Genomic DNA, 12,974 nt, shown 5'->3' with positions numbered 1-12,974 from the left:
ATACACAGTTAAAAAACTATATTGCCGTTGCGCATATAATACACGTACAGTATATGTACAGTGCGTACACTGTGCGATAACCTCCATTTGCGGCGATAATCGACAACATGTCCTCAGACTAGAACGGGCGCGATCTTTTTGGCCAATTTAATTGGCCGAAAAGCCGTGTGGCTAAAAGGTACATGGAGCGCCCGGTCCACCCTGCAACGCAGGGGGGTCTAATCTGAGCACTAAGACTAAATAAACCATCCTTTTTTATTCAACATTATGAAGTTCGCAACAACTTTAATCGCCGCCGTTTTGAGCGTCCAGTCCGCCACAGCCATTAATGGTTGTGTTTATCACGTCCAGGTCAACAATCAACATATAGGCTCAATTTGCATTAAATTTGGGACAGCAGGCGCAGTCGGAATGGACGGATCGCTTTATGGTGATCCATTTGTCAATGATCTTAGCAATGATTATTTCAAAATCTCTTTAAAAGGGATTTTTGAAGAAACTAAATGTGGAAAGGCCGATCTTATGGGTGCGTGGTTTAAAGAAGGACAAATGTGGACCGTCCCGGCGGAATGTAAAGACCTTCGGGTCAAATCAACCTCGGGTCAAATCAACCGCGAGGACTACGTGAAATCGAAATTCATCCCTTACAAGCCAAAAAATATTTAAAATGCTATATATTTTTGTTTTAATATACAGCTCCAAATGTTTGTGCTTGCTAGTAAGGTATTATTTGGTGAAAAATACAGTTGTTAAAAAAGATTATTCACACTTTTTATACCAGCTTGAATATTTTACGTCTGTACTCCATTCCCACCTATTTCATGTGACATGCCCCCTTTCTTTCTCCTATAAATTCCTGTCCTGCACCACTGAATCCAAGGAGTGCGTAGTGAGCGAAACTGTTCAGAGCACTTAGAGCGCAGAGATCTCTTATGCGGGTGTTCAGATGTGGCGCTTCTTTACCGCCCATTCGGTGTCGGGAACCTAATTGGCCAAAGTCGAAATCCCGCTGAAGAAGAGCTTTGGCGCTGAACTAAACACGAGGGATGGAGTTGTCCGGAAGGAGCGAGTTTAGCGCTAATTATCCCACTCGCCACGAGTACCTCTCCCGTGGGGCCTTCTGAGAAAGGGACACGGTCAGGGTAGAGAGCACTTGTTTCCTGCATCCCTCCAACAGGAGGGAGCTTGTGTGATATAAACGGAAGGCCACAGCGAACCACATATACTTCCCCGTTCTTGAAACATTGCAACCGCCCACCTTTTTATCACTGTTTTACGTGAGCGCTCTCCATGGAGGAGCAAGGCTGGGATGGAAAGCGCAATCTGTCAGAATAGCTTGTTCCTCTGCCAGCCCAGGTTACTGGGTTGATAGCTTACTTAGGTAAGTATTGATAATGACGGAGGCGACTAGGCGTTTTGTATATATGACAAGCAAAATAGCCCAGCAATTAGGGGCAGATACAGATGAAAGATAAAGGTCATCCATCACTGGTGGATGGATATTGAAGAGCATAATCCAATATCGACATCGAACTGTTCTCTTTACCTATGCATCAACGTGCCCATGTATCCTCGTTTCCATGTCACCGTGTCCCAGTGCAACCGTGCACCCACGTACCTCCTTTGTATTCCAGCGCGTATCTCCAGGACCTGCAGTGGCGAAGGCTGGGTAGTTGGTTGTTGAAAGGAAGGAATAAAAAGTGATTTTGTAGAGACGCGTTCATAGTTCATCTATATAAAGCGGATTCATCTGCCTCTGATGCTTTGAACTTCTTTCTATTCTTTTTTTCTTTTCATCCTGCAGCATCCAAGCCATCACCGTACGTATGCTGTTACACCTTCGACTCCCTGCAGCTTATGCTCCTCTTCACATTTAAGTCTTTCATTCCTCTTCTGGCATTCCGCTCATCGGTGTCCCGCTCACCTTCAAGTCTTCAATCTGTCTCTATGCGTCTCAAAAGCTGGGATAGATGCTTGCTGACATGGACACAAAATGTTTTAGATACCTTGGTCATTTTTTTCCAGCCCTGCTCTGCCGTAAGTCACCTCTTTGCCTTAGAAGATAGTCTTGATACCATGGAAACATATTGAAAACAGGATGAAGAGTCTCGTCAAACTCATGTAAGTGATACGACGGCCTTTTGGCCCAACCGGCTGGACAAGCAAGATTTTGTTCTGACAGCAACCAACGTCAAACAGATAAAATCACACCGAGACCTGTGCCCCGGCCCCTTCCTGCCCGCCGCACCGTCACCGTAAGCCATCATTTCTTCCTCTTTGACTTGTGGTGAAGAAATATGCAAATGTGTTGACCCTTTGTTTTTCTTTCTTCTTCTTTTTGCAAACAGATGTCAGACCGTCATATATCTTGGGCCCCCGAGACGTTTCGCGCCGTCAAGGCGGCCAAGGAATCCCGAGGCGTTACCCGCCCCTGGGGGCAGCCCGCTCTGGTAGGCCAGGCGGGCCTGAAGGCATAGAATGCGAGAAGGGTAAGTGATGTTTTGTTTGCTTTTTTTCTCTTCTTCTTCTTTTTCCCCTTGGATTTGGTCTTGACTGGAGCTGAACATGACTAACTACTCACCACATAGCAAGCAGCTCGAATTGAGGAGCGCGAGCTCCTCGAGATCAAACAAAAGAGAAGAGAGCGATTCTTTTGGAGCGGCGTTGCCGCCGTCATATTTCTTGCGGTCGCCGGCAGCATTGTCGGCTTGATCCGGACCTTAGTTGGGCTTGATAAGTTCTAGTACCAACGAGGACAACGACGATGACGATGAGGAGGACGAGGAGGATGACGAGGATGATGAGGAGGGAGGCGGGTATCATTAGTATTATCACCACGATTTATAGATAGGGTATCAACAAGGCATAGCCGGGCTTTCCCCATTGAAGTTTGCAAAAATACAGTTACTTTATTTGGGACTAGAACGCTTGCAAATCTTTCTTGGGAGTCCAAACCTCCGTCATCGTCAGCTAAGTAACCGAGGTACACTACCTCTGACTGCACTCTAGTCTCCGCAGCCATGCACACTGGACTCAATCCTTGTAGAAGCAATGGCTATGAACAGACTGGCAGCTAACTGTGATTTGAGAAAGTAAGGAATCAGTACCTAACCCAAACGAACAGCAATGACGAATTGCAAGGTTCCAGAGTTACTCACCACAGCTGATTCCGAAGGACAGCAGTACCGCCCAAATCTCGCAGGCGGTTATGCAAGGGTTGTGTGGGCATTTGTGTGGCCGCTCCTTGGTGCCCGTGGGCTTGTGATCCCAGATCCAGCCGGCGACGTCGCGCTGCACCTTCATGGCAACGTGCCCATCTGGGCTCTCATCCCCGATGGGCTTAGCAAGGGTTATGGTTGTGACTGCCCAGAGCGATATGAGCAAGGCCACTATTGCAATTCTCATTTTGATGTGACTAAAAGGCAGAGATATTTGCAAGGGAAAGTTTCAGCAGGGTGCTTGAATGAGCGAGTGTGTGTGTGTGTGTGTGTGTGTGTGTGTGTGTGTGTGTGTGGGACGAACTTGGCCGAAAAAGTTGGATAAAAATATTGGGCAGGAAGAACGACTTTTATGCTTGGGGATTCCTTATGATTTTGGGCTAGACATGTGCCGCCTTCATTGATGGTTGAATGGATGGAGTATAAGGCCTGCGCCATTTGCCTGTGATGCTTTTGGGTCGCCACTGCATAGGTAGTTTCTAGCGGGAAAGCTAATATCCCAGAGGCTGGCCAGTTCTTGCTCCAGCAAAGTGCATGTGGTATTTTTGGAAGTCATTGTCGTAAGCATTTACCTACCTTTTTTTTTAGGTATTTATGTGCTAAGCTTAGGTAGGCGTTTTGTTGCAACTGCAACTGCATTTTGCTCGATCGCATCAAGGTTATAAAGTGCAACCCCATCCCGCCACCTCGCAATCAGATTCTGAACCAGAACACAACATCAACAACATTCTTCTTTTGGCCCAGAAGCAGCTCTTCTACAGTTTCGCCTTGCACCTCAAGCCATTTGCTGTCCTGCTCTTCGCGTAAGTCCCACCTTTGCTCTCGAAGCCATTTCAAAGGCAAGGAAGCATACGTGCTGACAGGAAAACTAGGGTAGACCTGCCATTACTTTTGTAATTTGGATAAAAGTCTGAGAGTTTGTTTATTATATCTTACATTATTTTCTCGCAATAACTTATTCGAAATACTTAGTAAAAGCTTAGGTGGTGAGATGCAAGTAACTGAAGTTTGAAGTATCGATTTTTCCCATACAAATTGCAGATCTTCCCATACACAGTTGACTGATCCAGATTTTTGGGACTCCCTATCCACATTCGCCGGTTGAACCGTAAAGCTTCACCAATTGACATGGCCTGGAAAGTGACAGTGGTTCCTGTTTGAAATGTACCAGCCATTGCCACTATATATATATATTCGAACTTTACTGTGGCGATATTTCCAAGCCCCATATCCATAAGCTCGGCCCCCAGTTTCACGGAATATGCCCCTTTGGGCCGCAGCAACCTGGTTGGCCCGAAACTTGCGTACAGCTTTTACAAATCTATCATATCGGTTAATAATTTACAATCAAGACTCGAAGAAATCCTGGAAGATGGCCATTGCAAAATCTTGGGACGGGATAAAAACAAAAGGGTGAGTTGCTCCAACTTACGGTGCAGGTATCAGCTGGATTGGTGCCGTCACCGTTGGTACCGACTTGGCAAATTGGTTTCTGGTCCCTGGCTTCCAGACCAACATATGATACGGGATTGGCCGCTGCCAGCTGCGCTAGGCCGAAAACCGACAGGAGCAGAAAAGCTTTGAGGAAATACATTGTTGGTTGTATGGTGGGTTCGGTCGAAGAATGAGATGGTTGGTTTGTAAAGCTGTTTTGTTTGGACGAGTTGAGAGGCAATGAGATGAAGTAGCCGGCGGCGGAAGTAACTATTTTATATAATTTTTGCGCATGTATTTCTTGCATGGTTTGAAGCCTTCTCGGGAGCGTAGGTTTTCGAAGTTTTTGTATGACTAGCAAATGATATTATAGTCCTGAAATTACATGAATTATATAGCGTGAATAAACTGAAACGAACTTTGTTTCCGAACTGACGTTTGAACTACGCTTTGAGTAGGTGGTGTTAAATATGTCAAGTTTTGCAGGCAAGGAAACTCGACAAAATTCCTCTGAACGAGCATATTACTTGTGCGGGTTGGGAATACTAAGCCCGTTTGAGATGTTTAACAAGTCATGGTAGAGAGGTTAGGGATTTTGTAGTTTCACAATGCAACAAAAGAATACGGAGTAAAATAGAGTAACATGGTGTCTAGACTCAATATATGATTCAACTGCAACTTTACAAGCTACCTTAATCAAGGAAAATGGTGTGGGATTTGCGCTGAACCGCCAGTCCGCCAGGGGGCTCTTATATGAAGCGCCTTCTTGTCAAGTAGCCACTTTCAGTAGTCAGTAGTCACATTTACTGTACACAGTCCGCTTCCGCACTGAGTAATCATTTACGGTGAAAATTGGTCAATTTGGACAAACGACATACATACGTAGAGATAGGTCAGTAGGCAGGTCAATAGATAGGCAAATAGGTAGGTTAGTAGATAGTATTTGGTTCGTTACTATAAAACATCCAACCTTGGGAGGGCGTTTGAGTCCGACCAACTGTGGACGACGAATCTGCCGAGGTACCTGCTGAGCCTAGTTTCGCGAGATACCTAATCAGAATCATTGCCACTGACACGTTTTTCTTCTTTTTGGGGAGCCTGAGATAGCCTGGTGGGATTGTTGGCCGTGGTCGGTTGCACGAGAAATTGGCAGAAGTTGGCAGCGGCTCGCCGTGGATTGGTCCTCTAGTTGAAAGATACCTACCCGTCCTTGTGTTCGTTGATTATTGCTTGACTGGGTGACAAAACTTTGCGCTAGTGTCATTGAAACCAGTATGTTTCAATTTCCATGTCCACGTGTTTACTGACTGGCGAGACGGTCTGGTTCCTTCTTAGCTTTGAGATATGGGTGTTACTCCAAATAATGTTGATACATGGTCAAAATTGACCTTGCAGATTTCCCGTCCACGGAACCGAAAAGAAACTGGGCTATTTATACTTCCATCGCGAATTAGTGCCGAATCCAACTTCTCAATCTTGTTTTTGTAACACCATGATACGGCCTTGTACTTCGGATCCAGGCTGCACTCGCTAGAAATGACCTGGTTAGGAATTCCAACAACAAGACCATCAACGAATCTACTGTGATTTCTAGTAGCACGATGGTAGAATGTCGGTGTTGTCCTCGCATGTGCTCCTCTCTTTCGCTGCTTCGACGTCATCCTGTACTTTGTAAGGGGCACAAGTACAAAAATGCCGGCCAACAACAAAAGCCGGATGGCAGACCATGAGCTGGGTCCGACCTGACGGTTGGTTTGTCTCCCTAACATCAGCATCTTGTCCAATCGATGACCCGAAATCGGCATGCCATTAAAGTATTGGTTGGCGCAGCTGCATTCGGCCGGGGAGTAGCTGCGTATAGCCATTCTATAAAGATGAATCTGTCCCAGCGTTAGGGACAAAACCCGCTCAATTGGCTGACCAAAGAGCCCAAAGCTCCTCGAGTCTGACCAGCAGACTTCTCCGATTCCATCTTTCGCCATATTTTGGAACCTCTCTTGGTGTTAAGCTAGGACTCCACATAGCATAGCACAGACAAGAAGAAAAAAGAAAAAGAAAAGAATAGAAAAATGCACTTCTCCACCATTGCAGCAACCGTCATTGCTCTGCTCGCGTCGCCCACGCAGGCAGAATGCTACACCACAGGCGAGCGATGGGCGGAACAAAGGGTCGACGCCTACTGGGTGGTGCAAGGAATGTGCACGCCGCAGTACGTGGGTGGCTATTTCGCCCCAGACCAGAAAAAGTACCAGTGCATCGACCTGGCCGACGGCAAAAAGGGCGAGTTTGAGGTCCAGTGGCGTGGCCAGGGTAGTCAGGTGCTTAGCGACGGCGACTGCGTCGCTGGACTCCTCAATGAGGTTAATGGCTGCGATCTCGGCGGCGAGAGTGTTCATTTTGGCTGGTTTTTTCGGTAAGTATATTTACCCTGCTTGCCACAGCTTTGATTCTGTGCGTTTTGTGCTGACATCTATCTTGCTTTTCTGTTGTTGGGGCAGCTCTGACCCCAATTCAGGTAACTGCTAGGCGACGAGAGACTACACTTCTAGATTCGCTTTTTCAGAGCTGTATGTACTCCGGGTGCCTACCTTACCTAGGTACCTAGCTTAGGTAGCTTGCATACTTGAAGTTCTTGCATAGGGAGTTGCAACATGCGACCTCTTACCCTCTCTTCATCAGCTCACACATCAAAAGAGTAAATTTGGCTGCTTTGTGGGCATAGAATCAGCGTGGGTACAGCCTCATTGTAATTTGTGGCTTGCATATGCACAGTAGTAAGTAGTATTGAGTGATGCCAGACTTGACTTATTATTAGAGCAAAGGTGGATAACAGACAGCGGAGGAACTCGAGTTGCAGTAATTACCTACTCATGGCGACGAGCAATGACAAGTCATAGCGCACGGAGCACTACTATGTATAGCAACTCAACTCGATCCTCTACTATGCTACATGGATTTCTCGAGTCGATCGATAATTTAAGCATCACTTTCACCTCATGTAAAATATTAACCACTGCATCGAATACTAAAAACTGATGTACTCCAGCATCCTTGATTGGATGCATCCTTGGATAGATGTGTAATATCACTGCATTCTCATAGCCGAAAACTAGGTATGCTTTCACATTTCAACGTCCAATAAAACATGAGTTGACAGATGCATACCTACTTACCTTAGGTAGAAACCCCGATTCGGTAATCGGCTACAGGGAAGGTCGGTGTTCTCGCTAATTATCTGAAATTATGTGTACAGTGTAGCTAAAGCACGCTAACTCTGTAAATATTCTCAATCAAAGGTAGCAAATAGTAATCGCGTCAAAATTTTAAATGATAAGTTGTTATAAATTTATTACTAACACTAAACTTATGCACAACAGGGATACACATCGATTGAAAAGTTTCCTGCCCTTTGCCGCATCGCCTCGGGATCTCCGTACAACCCATACTGTGTAAAAAAGAGGATAATATACTAAAATCCTTGTAGCTCAGGATCGTTTGCCAAGTTTATCTATATATACTTATGCAGTACAGGGATCTTTTTGCTTGAGTAAATAGTAGTGCCGACTGCTGATCTTGCGCATGAGCATGCAATACAGGATTGGTTGGCAGGCGCATAGAATACACGATTTTGTAATGTACCTTTGCAGGATAGGCGGGAGTTCTCAAGTTGATGCACGACAAGGAGTCCTATGCACCGCGTCATAAGCCTGGATTCACCTGGATGCTGATTTGATTTCGGCAAGGAACTGTTCTTTTTGCTCGTCTGCTGTATAGCACGACCTTTGGAATGGGGGAAAGACAGGATAGGCGGCTCGTAGTATATATAGCTCACCTTCACGCCATCAACCAGACCCAAAACTTCCTAGCCACCATCTTCATTTTGATATCACATTCGCTCAATACCCTCTTTCATTTTTGTCCTTTTGTCTTTCATTTTCCCACATTTACTTTTTCTAGTATCTTCTTTTTTAGGTAGGCCTCAAATACACACACGTTCAGTGCTGCAAAGTAGATGCCATCTACCTAAAACCGAAATCACACTTTGACCCGAAAATGGAGTTAGGGACTCGCAATACGCTGACCAAAACAGAAAACAGGCAAACTTCCAAGATGCATTTCCAAACTGCCATTCTCGCCATCTTTGCCGCGGCTCAGCTCGGCTTGGCCGCCCCCGCAAGCGATGCCGGCGGCAGCACCCTTGATGGCCCGAAGAAGGTCCTCACTCCGCAGGAAGAGTGCGAGATGAATTGTTACAATGATATGAAAATCAAGCTTGGTAGAAGCGAACTTACGGTATTTGAAAGAAAAAAGTGTCACGAAAGGTGCAAGGGGGCAGGTGTCCCCAAGTCAATCAAGGATGCTATTGATAACTATTAAGCCTCGCTGGTAAGACAACCACGCCTACTAAAATCGAAGCCCATCAGTACCTGGCTTGTACTATAGTTGCCGTTGGAGCGACTCTCAGCTAACATGCTCGCGTTTCTTTTCACCGCTTTCGCAGAGTTTGGTGGCACGTTCAATAGGCGGTGGGGACCTTTCACCCCGCGAGCGTTTCCGGTCGATACATCAGTTTCTATTGTTCTCGCGGTGCTATATAGCCTGACGGAAACCGGTGTGCTAAGGACGTTTAGACTGTGCCTTGACCGAGTTATTACCAGAGGGATGGAAATATCGGTTCTGCTTGTGTGGTGAGATTTGGATCTTGTAGCTTGTCCGACTTTGTAGTGGTCTTTAGCGTAGTAAGGGTTCTTTTTCTTTAAACAATAGTGCAGCAACAATTCGTGAACCGTATGGTAGCTCCGAAAGGCTTCAGCCCTATTTAGGTCAAAGTCTCTTCCCAGTGACAAGAGCTAGGTGAGGATGAAAAAAGCAGCACCTGGTATAACTTAGCATCCACCCTCGCAAGCAATGGTTCGCTCTTGCAAGCTGGGTATTGCAAAACACTATTCGGGTTTCTGGGTCCATAAAGCGACCTAGAAAAACGAAGATGTTCTTCACTTCCAACAAAAGCAGGCGGACTTTTGCTTCCAGCCAACCAACTAGAGCTGCCTTGCCGTCTCGCCAACGTTCCCAAGCCTCTCCGATGGGGGACCCAAAGACGCTCGGTAAAGGCTCTTGAGGAGTTGATTCAGAAACAAACTGCAAAGAATTAACCAGGGAAAACGAATTTCGAAGACCACGATGGACAACTCCAGCTCCAGGATTGAGCCTGTTTGGCTTCCATATTCTGGTGTACGGTGGTGTGCTATTTGTCCGTCGGGTGAATGCCAAACCAGATCAGAATACTGGCGAGGATTGCGGGGGGTGGCAGTTTGAAAATACATTCCCAATAGCTGAAATACAAATGCTTCAGGTCTCGTTGGCCTTTTTGGTCCGCTTCCGCTACAACAGTAATTGGCAATACTTGACATTTGGTGTGATACGGCGGACGGCATACTTATATAGTGCAGCGTTAAAACTTTCAATTAGTTTTTTGCCTTATCAAGTACAATAAAGATAGAAAACCAAAGAACGGTGCGGCGAGACAGTCTTAATATCGATTATGGATGAATGAAAGGATATGTGAGCTCCATTATCACTGTACAAACGGAGAAAATATATAGGTAGAGCCGCATGTTCTTGCACTAGCTGCTCCAGAAAGCTATGATAGCCAATTTAACACCTGAATCCATCCATATCTTGCTTATTCAGTCGAAAAGGTATTATTTGAGGAGAGCTTGAATAGTTAATTCCGACCATGATGGATGCTGCTTTTGCATATGTACCTAAGGAGTGACCCCTGAAGGATGATAATGGTGGCTCAAGCTGGCTACCACCTACCTACTTTAGGTACCTAACCATACCTGCTGCACTTTCTGAAAACCTGGGTAAACCAGAATGGTAGCGCTAGAAAGGGCCTCTCTGGTTTTTTTAAGTTCTCTACGAATTCCTCGCAATCCTTGCGCACGCAACCCGGACCAAATGGCGTATTGTCTGAACGATGGCTTCAGCTGCAGTAACCGCACTTGTTGAGTGACCGAGTTTCTTGCCTGCTATGGAATTCCTTTGCACACAAGTGAGCTCATTTTAGGCCTTGTGTCCTCCATTTTCATACCGAATCATCTGCTAAGTAAGTTCGAGCTTGTCAAACTCTACTCTTGAACAGAGTTGGTTTCTGTCGTGGCGGAGTTGGTGGGGAAAATTTTGTACCCAAGTTTTGTACCCGGTCCATGAGTTCGGCTTACCTACTTTTACCTACCTACCTGAGTAGGTAGGTACCTACGTAAGTTATGGTAGGCAGGAGGTAAATAAATTCAACTTTGACAAAATCAGATGCCTTCCCGAGACGCTACTTCCTGCCTTTCGAGGCACCAACTCTGAAATGAGCCCGACTGCACAACAGCGCCGCGCCTTCCTTCTGCCTCCATATCACCAAAATTGGCAAATACCTCTAGAGACCTGCCTCAATCGGCAAGGAACTGGATGACAGATCTACGGAGCTTTGAATTGACTGCACCCACGGTATTCCACAATCGTCACCTTTTCCACACCCAAAACCCAAGGTCTACAAAACCCAGTCGCAGGTACTTTGGACTTCTCGCCCGCCTACATTACAACACATGCCAATGCCACTACTGCTGTGCCAACTGATCACGATGTTAGCTGAATGTAGCTTATAGGGGTACGCAGATGGTCAAGATCATCGTGAGCCTTCTTACCTCCAGCGACAACAGCGGACGACAGGCTTGTCGAAACTCCATCCAGGATACCCTCTCTCACACCGTGAACAGTAGTTCTGAGCCTGTAGACTTTTTGTCTTTCTCTCATGACCCTTTTACCTGTGTCTAAAACCTCTTTTTGCAGCTTGGAACGAGGTTCTGTCTGTTGGGGTGGGTTCTTGCTAGCAGCAACCTCCTCTGCCATTTGCAAGGACCTCTGTAGCTCCTGCAGGTGTCTTTCTTTTCCCTCAAGCTCCGACTGGAACCTTTTCTCTGTGGCTTCCAGCTTCGATACGAGAATATTTTGTTCTCGTTCCTGCAACCGTGCCAAGTTGGAGGCAAGAACATTGCGTTCGTGTTCGACTGCGCCCAGCTTTCGCTTGAACTCGGCCTTGAGTTCTGCCATTTCCTGAGCTTCTCCGGAGCCAAAAGACTTGCGACCTTGAGCTGTCCTGCTCATCTCTTGCCGCAGATTCTTCAGTTCGGTTCTATAGTCTGCAAATGCGCGGTGGAGGTCGCCTTGCACGATGATGCCCGCCGAGGTGTCATCAAGGATTTTCTTCTCTTCTACAAGCTCGTGTTGTATCAGAAGAACGATCGGACCAGGGCGACATTGAACTATTAGCTGCCTGATGATGCTGAGGGCAGAATCCCGAAGCTGCTGCGGGTCGGTACCGTGTTCTCCATGCCTGAGCAGACTCGCTCCCCCGGAAATGATCGACCCGAAGAAATTTGGATCCCGACGCAGTTCAGCCTCTCGTCGCAGCTGCTCGTGTCTCCCTCTACCTGTCCACATGGTCGTGACAAGGCTCACGTTCCCATATGAAGCCTCGCCACAGAGCGCCCTGAACATTTCAAAGTTTCGTTTGGCTGAGCCGCTCACTCTATTGTCAGTGATGCGATGGAGATAGAGTATTCCATGGATGAATACATTTTGCGCATAAGAGGTACCCAGGTAAGCTGACACGGTGGCCAACGTCTCTGCATCTGACTTGTTGGTGTCGTTGAAGCCAGGTGTATCGATCAGGAAAACCTGGCGGCCTTCAAAATCAAAGTCGAATATATTAATATCGGATGTGCCTATTGGTTTGTAACTCATTCCAGTCAGTCTAACTGCGAAATATACTTGAAGAGGCTTACAGGCACTCACATACACGACTGTAGTCCATGTCCGACCGTCACTTCTCTTCCGGTAGACGAGGCGACGAAGGAACTCTTCCCTGAACCCGTCATCCCCATCACTAGGAGGAAGATGGCATCTGGCCGGGGTCTCTGTACTCCTGTAAAAGTACGGAATCTTGTGGCCTGTTCCTCAATATACCGACTGACAGCGTCTGTATCCTGCTCCATATTATCGTCAGCCTTGGCAGAAACTGGGACCTGATGTAGTGATCGACAATGCGACGATAGACCACGGCAAGTATTGATGTATTTTTCAAGCCGCGTATATGTATTATACAGTAACATTGGTCAGAAGGATATGGAACTGAATGCATATAACAAAGCTTACCAATCAGAGATGCAGCCCGTATCGCTAAAGAGGGTAGTAGATGCTTACCCCTCTTGCGACTTCATCTCAGCCTCCCCCGCGGATCTCAGCCTGCCCCCGCTATTCAATGCGAAT

General features: G+C 46.6%; 5 protein-coding genes across 5 annotated transcripts; 2 read left to right on the top strand and 3 right to left on the bottom strand.

Annotated features, from left to right (window-relative positions):
• Positions 1-3,033: 3,033 nt before the first annotated feature.
• On the bottom strand, positions 3,034-3,405 carry PgNI_10369 (uncharacterized protein; the record flags this gene model as incomplete). Its single annotated transcript, XM_031130341.1, has 2 exons — positions 3,034-3,077; positions 3,159-3,405. 2 exons carry the CDS (start codon positions 3,403-3,405, stop codon positions 3,034-3,036), a joined length of 291 nt encoding a protein of 96 aa, XP_030979829.1.
• A 1,160-nt stretch (positions 3,406-4,565) lies between these two features.
• PgNI_10368 (uncharacterized protein) lies at positions 4,566-4,812 on the bottom strand (the record flags this gene model as incomplete). Its single annotated transcript, XM_031130340.1, has 2 exons — positions 4,566-4,583; positions 4,651-4,812. 2 exons carry the CDS (start codon positions 4,810-4,812, stop codon positions 4,566-4,568), a joined length of 180 nt encoding a protein of 59 aa, XP_030979830.1.
• Positions 4,813-6,721: 1,909 nt separating this feature from the next.
• Positions 6,722-7,171, top strand: PgNI_10367 (uncharacterized protein; the record flags this gene model as incomplete). The annotated part of the gene is made up of 2 exons (XM_031130339.1): positions 6,722-7,065; positions 7,168-7,171. 2 exons carry the CDS (start codon positions 6,722-6,724, stop codon positions 7,169-7,171), a joined length of 348 nt encoding a protein of 115 aa, XP_030979825.1.
• Positions 7,172-8,705: 1,534 nt separating this feature from the next.
• Positions 8,706-9,029, top strand: PgNI_10366 (uncharacterized protein; the record flags this gene model as incomplete). Its single annotated transcript, XM_031130338.1, is given in 2 exon segments — positions 8,706-8,945; positions 8,964-9,029. The coding sequence occupies 2 exon segments, from the start codon at positions 8,706-8,708 to the stop codon at positions 9,027-9,029; spliced, it is 306 nt and encodes a 101-aa protein (XP_030979826.1).
• Positions 9,030-11,282: 2,253 nt separating this feature from the next.
• On the bottom strand, positions 11,283-12,700 carry PgNI_10365 (uncharacterized protein; the record flags this gene model as incomplete). The annotated part of the gene is made up of 2 exons (XM_031130337.1): positions 11,283-12,430; positions 12,505-12,700. The coding sequence occupies 2 exons, from the start codon at positions 12,698-12,700 to the stop codon at positions 11,283-11,285; spliced, it is 1,344 nt and encodes a 447-aa protein (XP_030979827.1).
• Positions 12,701-12,974: the final 274 nt, after the last annotated feature.

Source organism: Pyricularia grisea, chromosome VII (assembly GCF_004355905.1).
Source record: "Pyricularia grisea strain NI907 chromosome VII, whole genome shotgun sequence".
In the NCBI taxonomy this organism is placed as follows: Eukaryota; Fungi; Ascomycota; class Sordariomycetes; order Magnaporthales; family Pyriculariaceae; genus Pyricularia; species Pyricularia grisea.
Note: the sequence above shows the minus strand (reverse complement) of the source record. Positions and strands in the feature narration are given on the sequence as shown.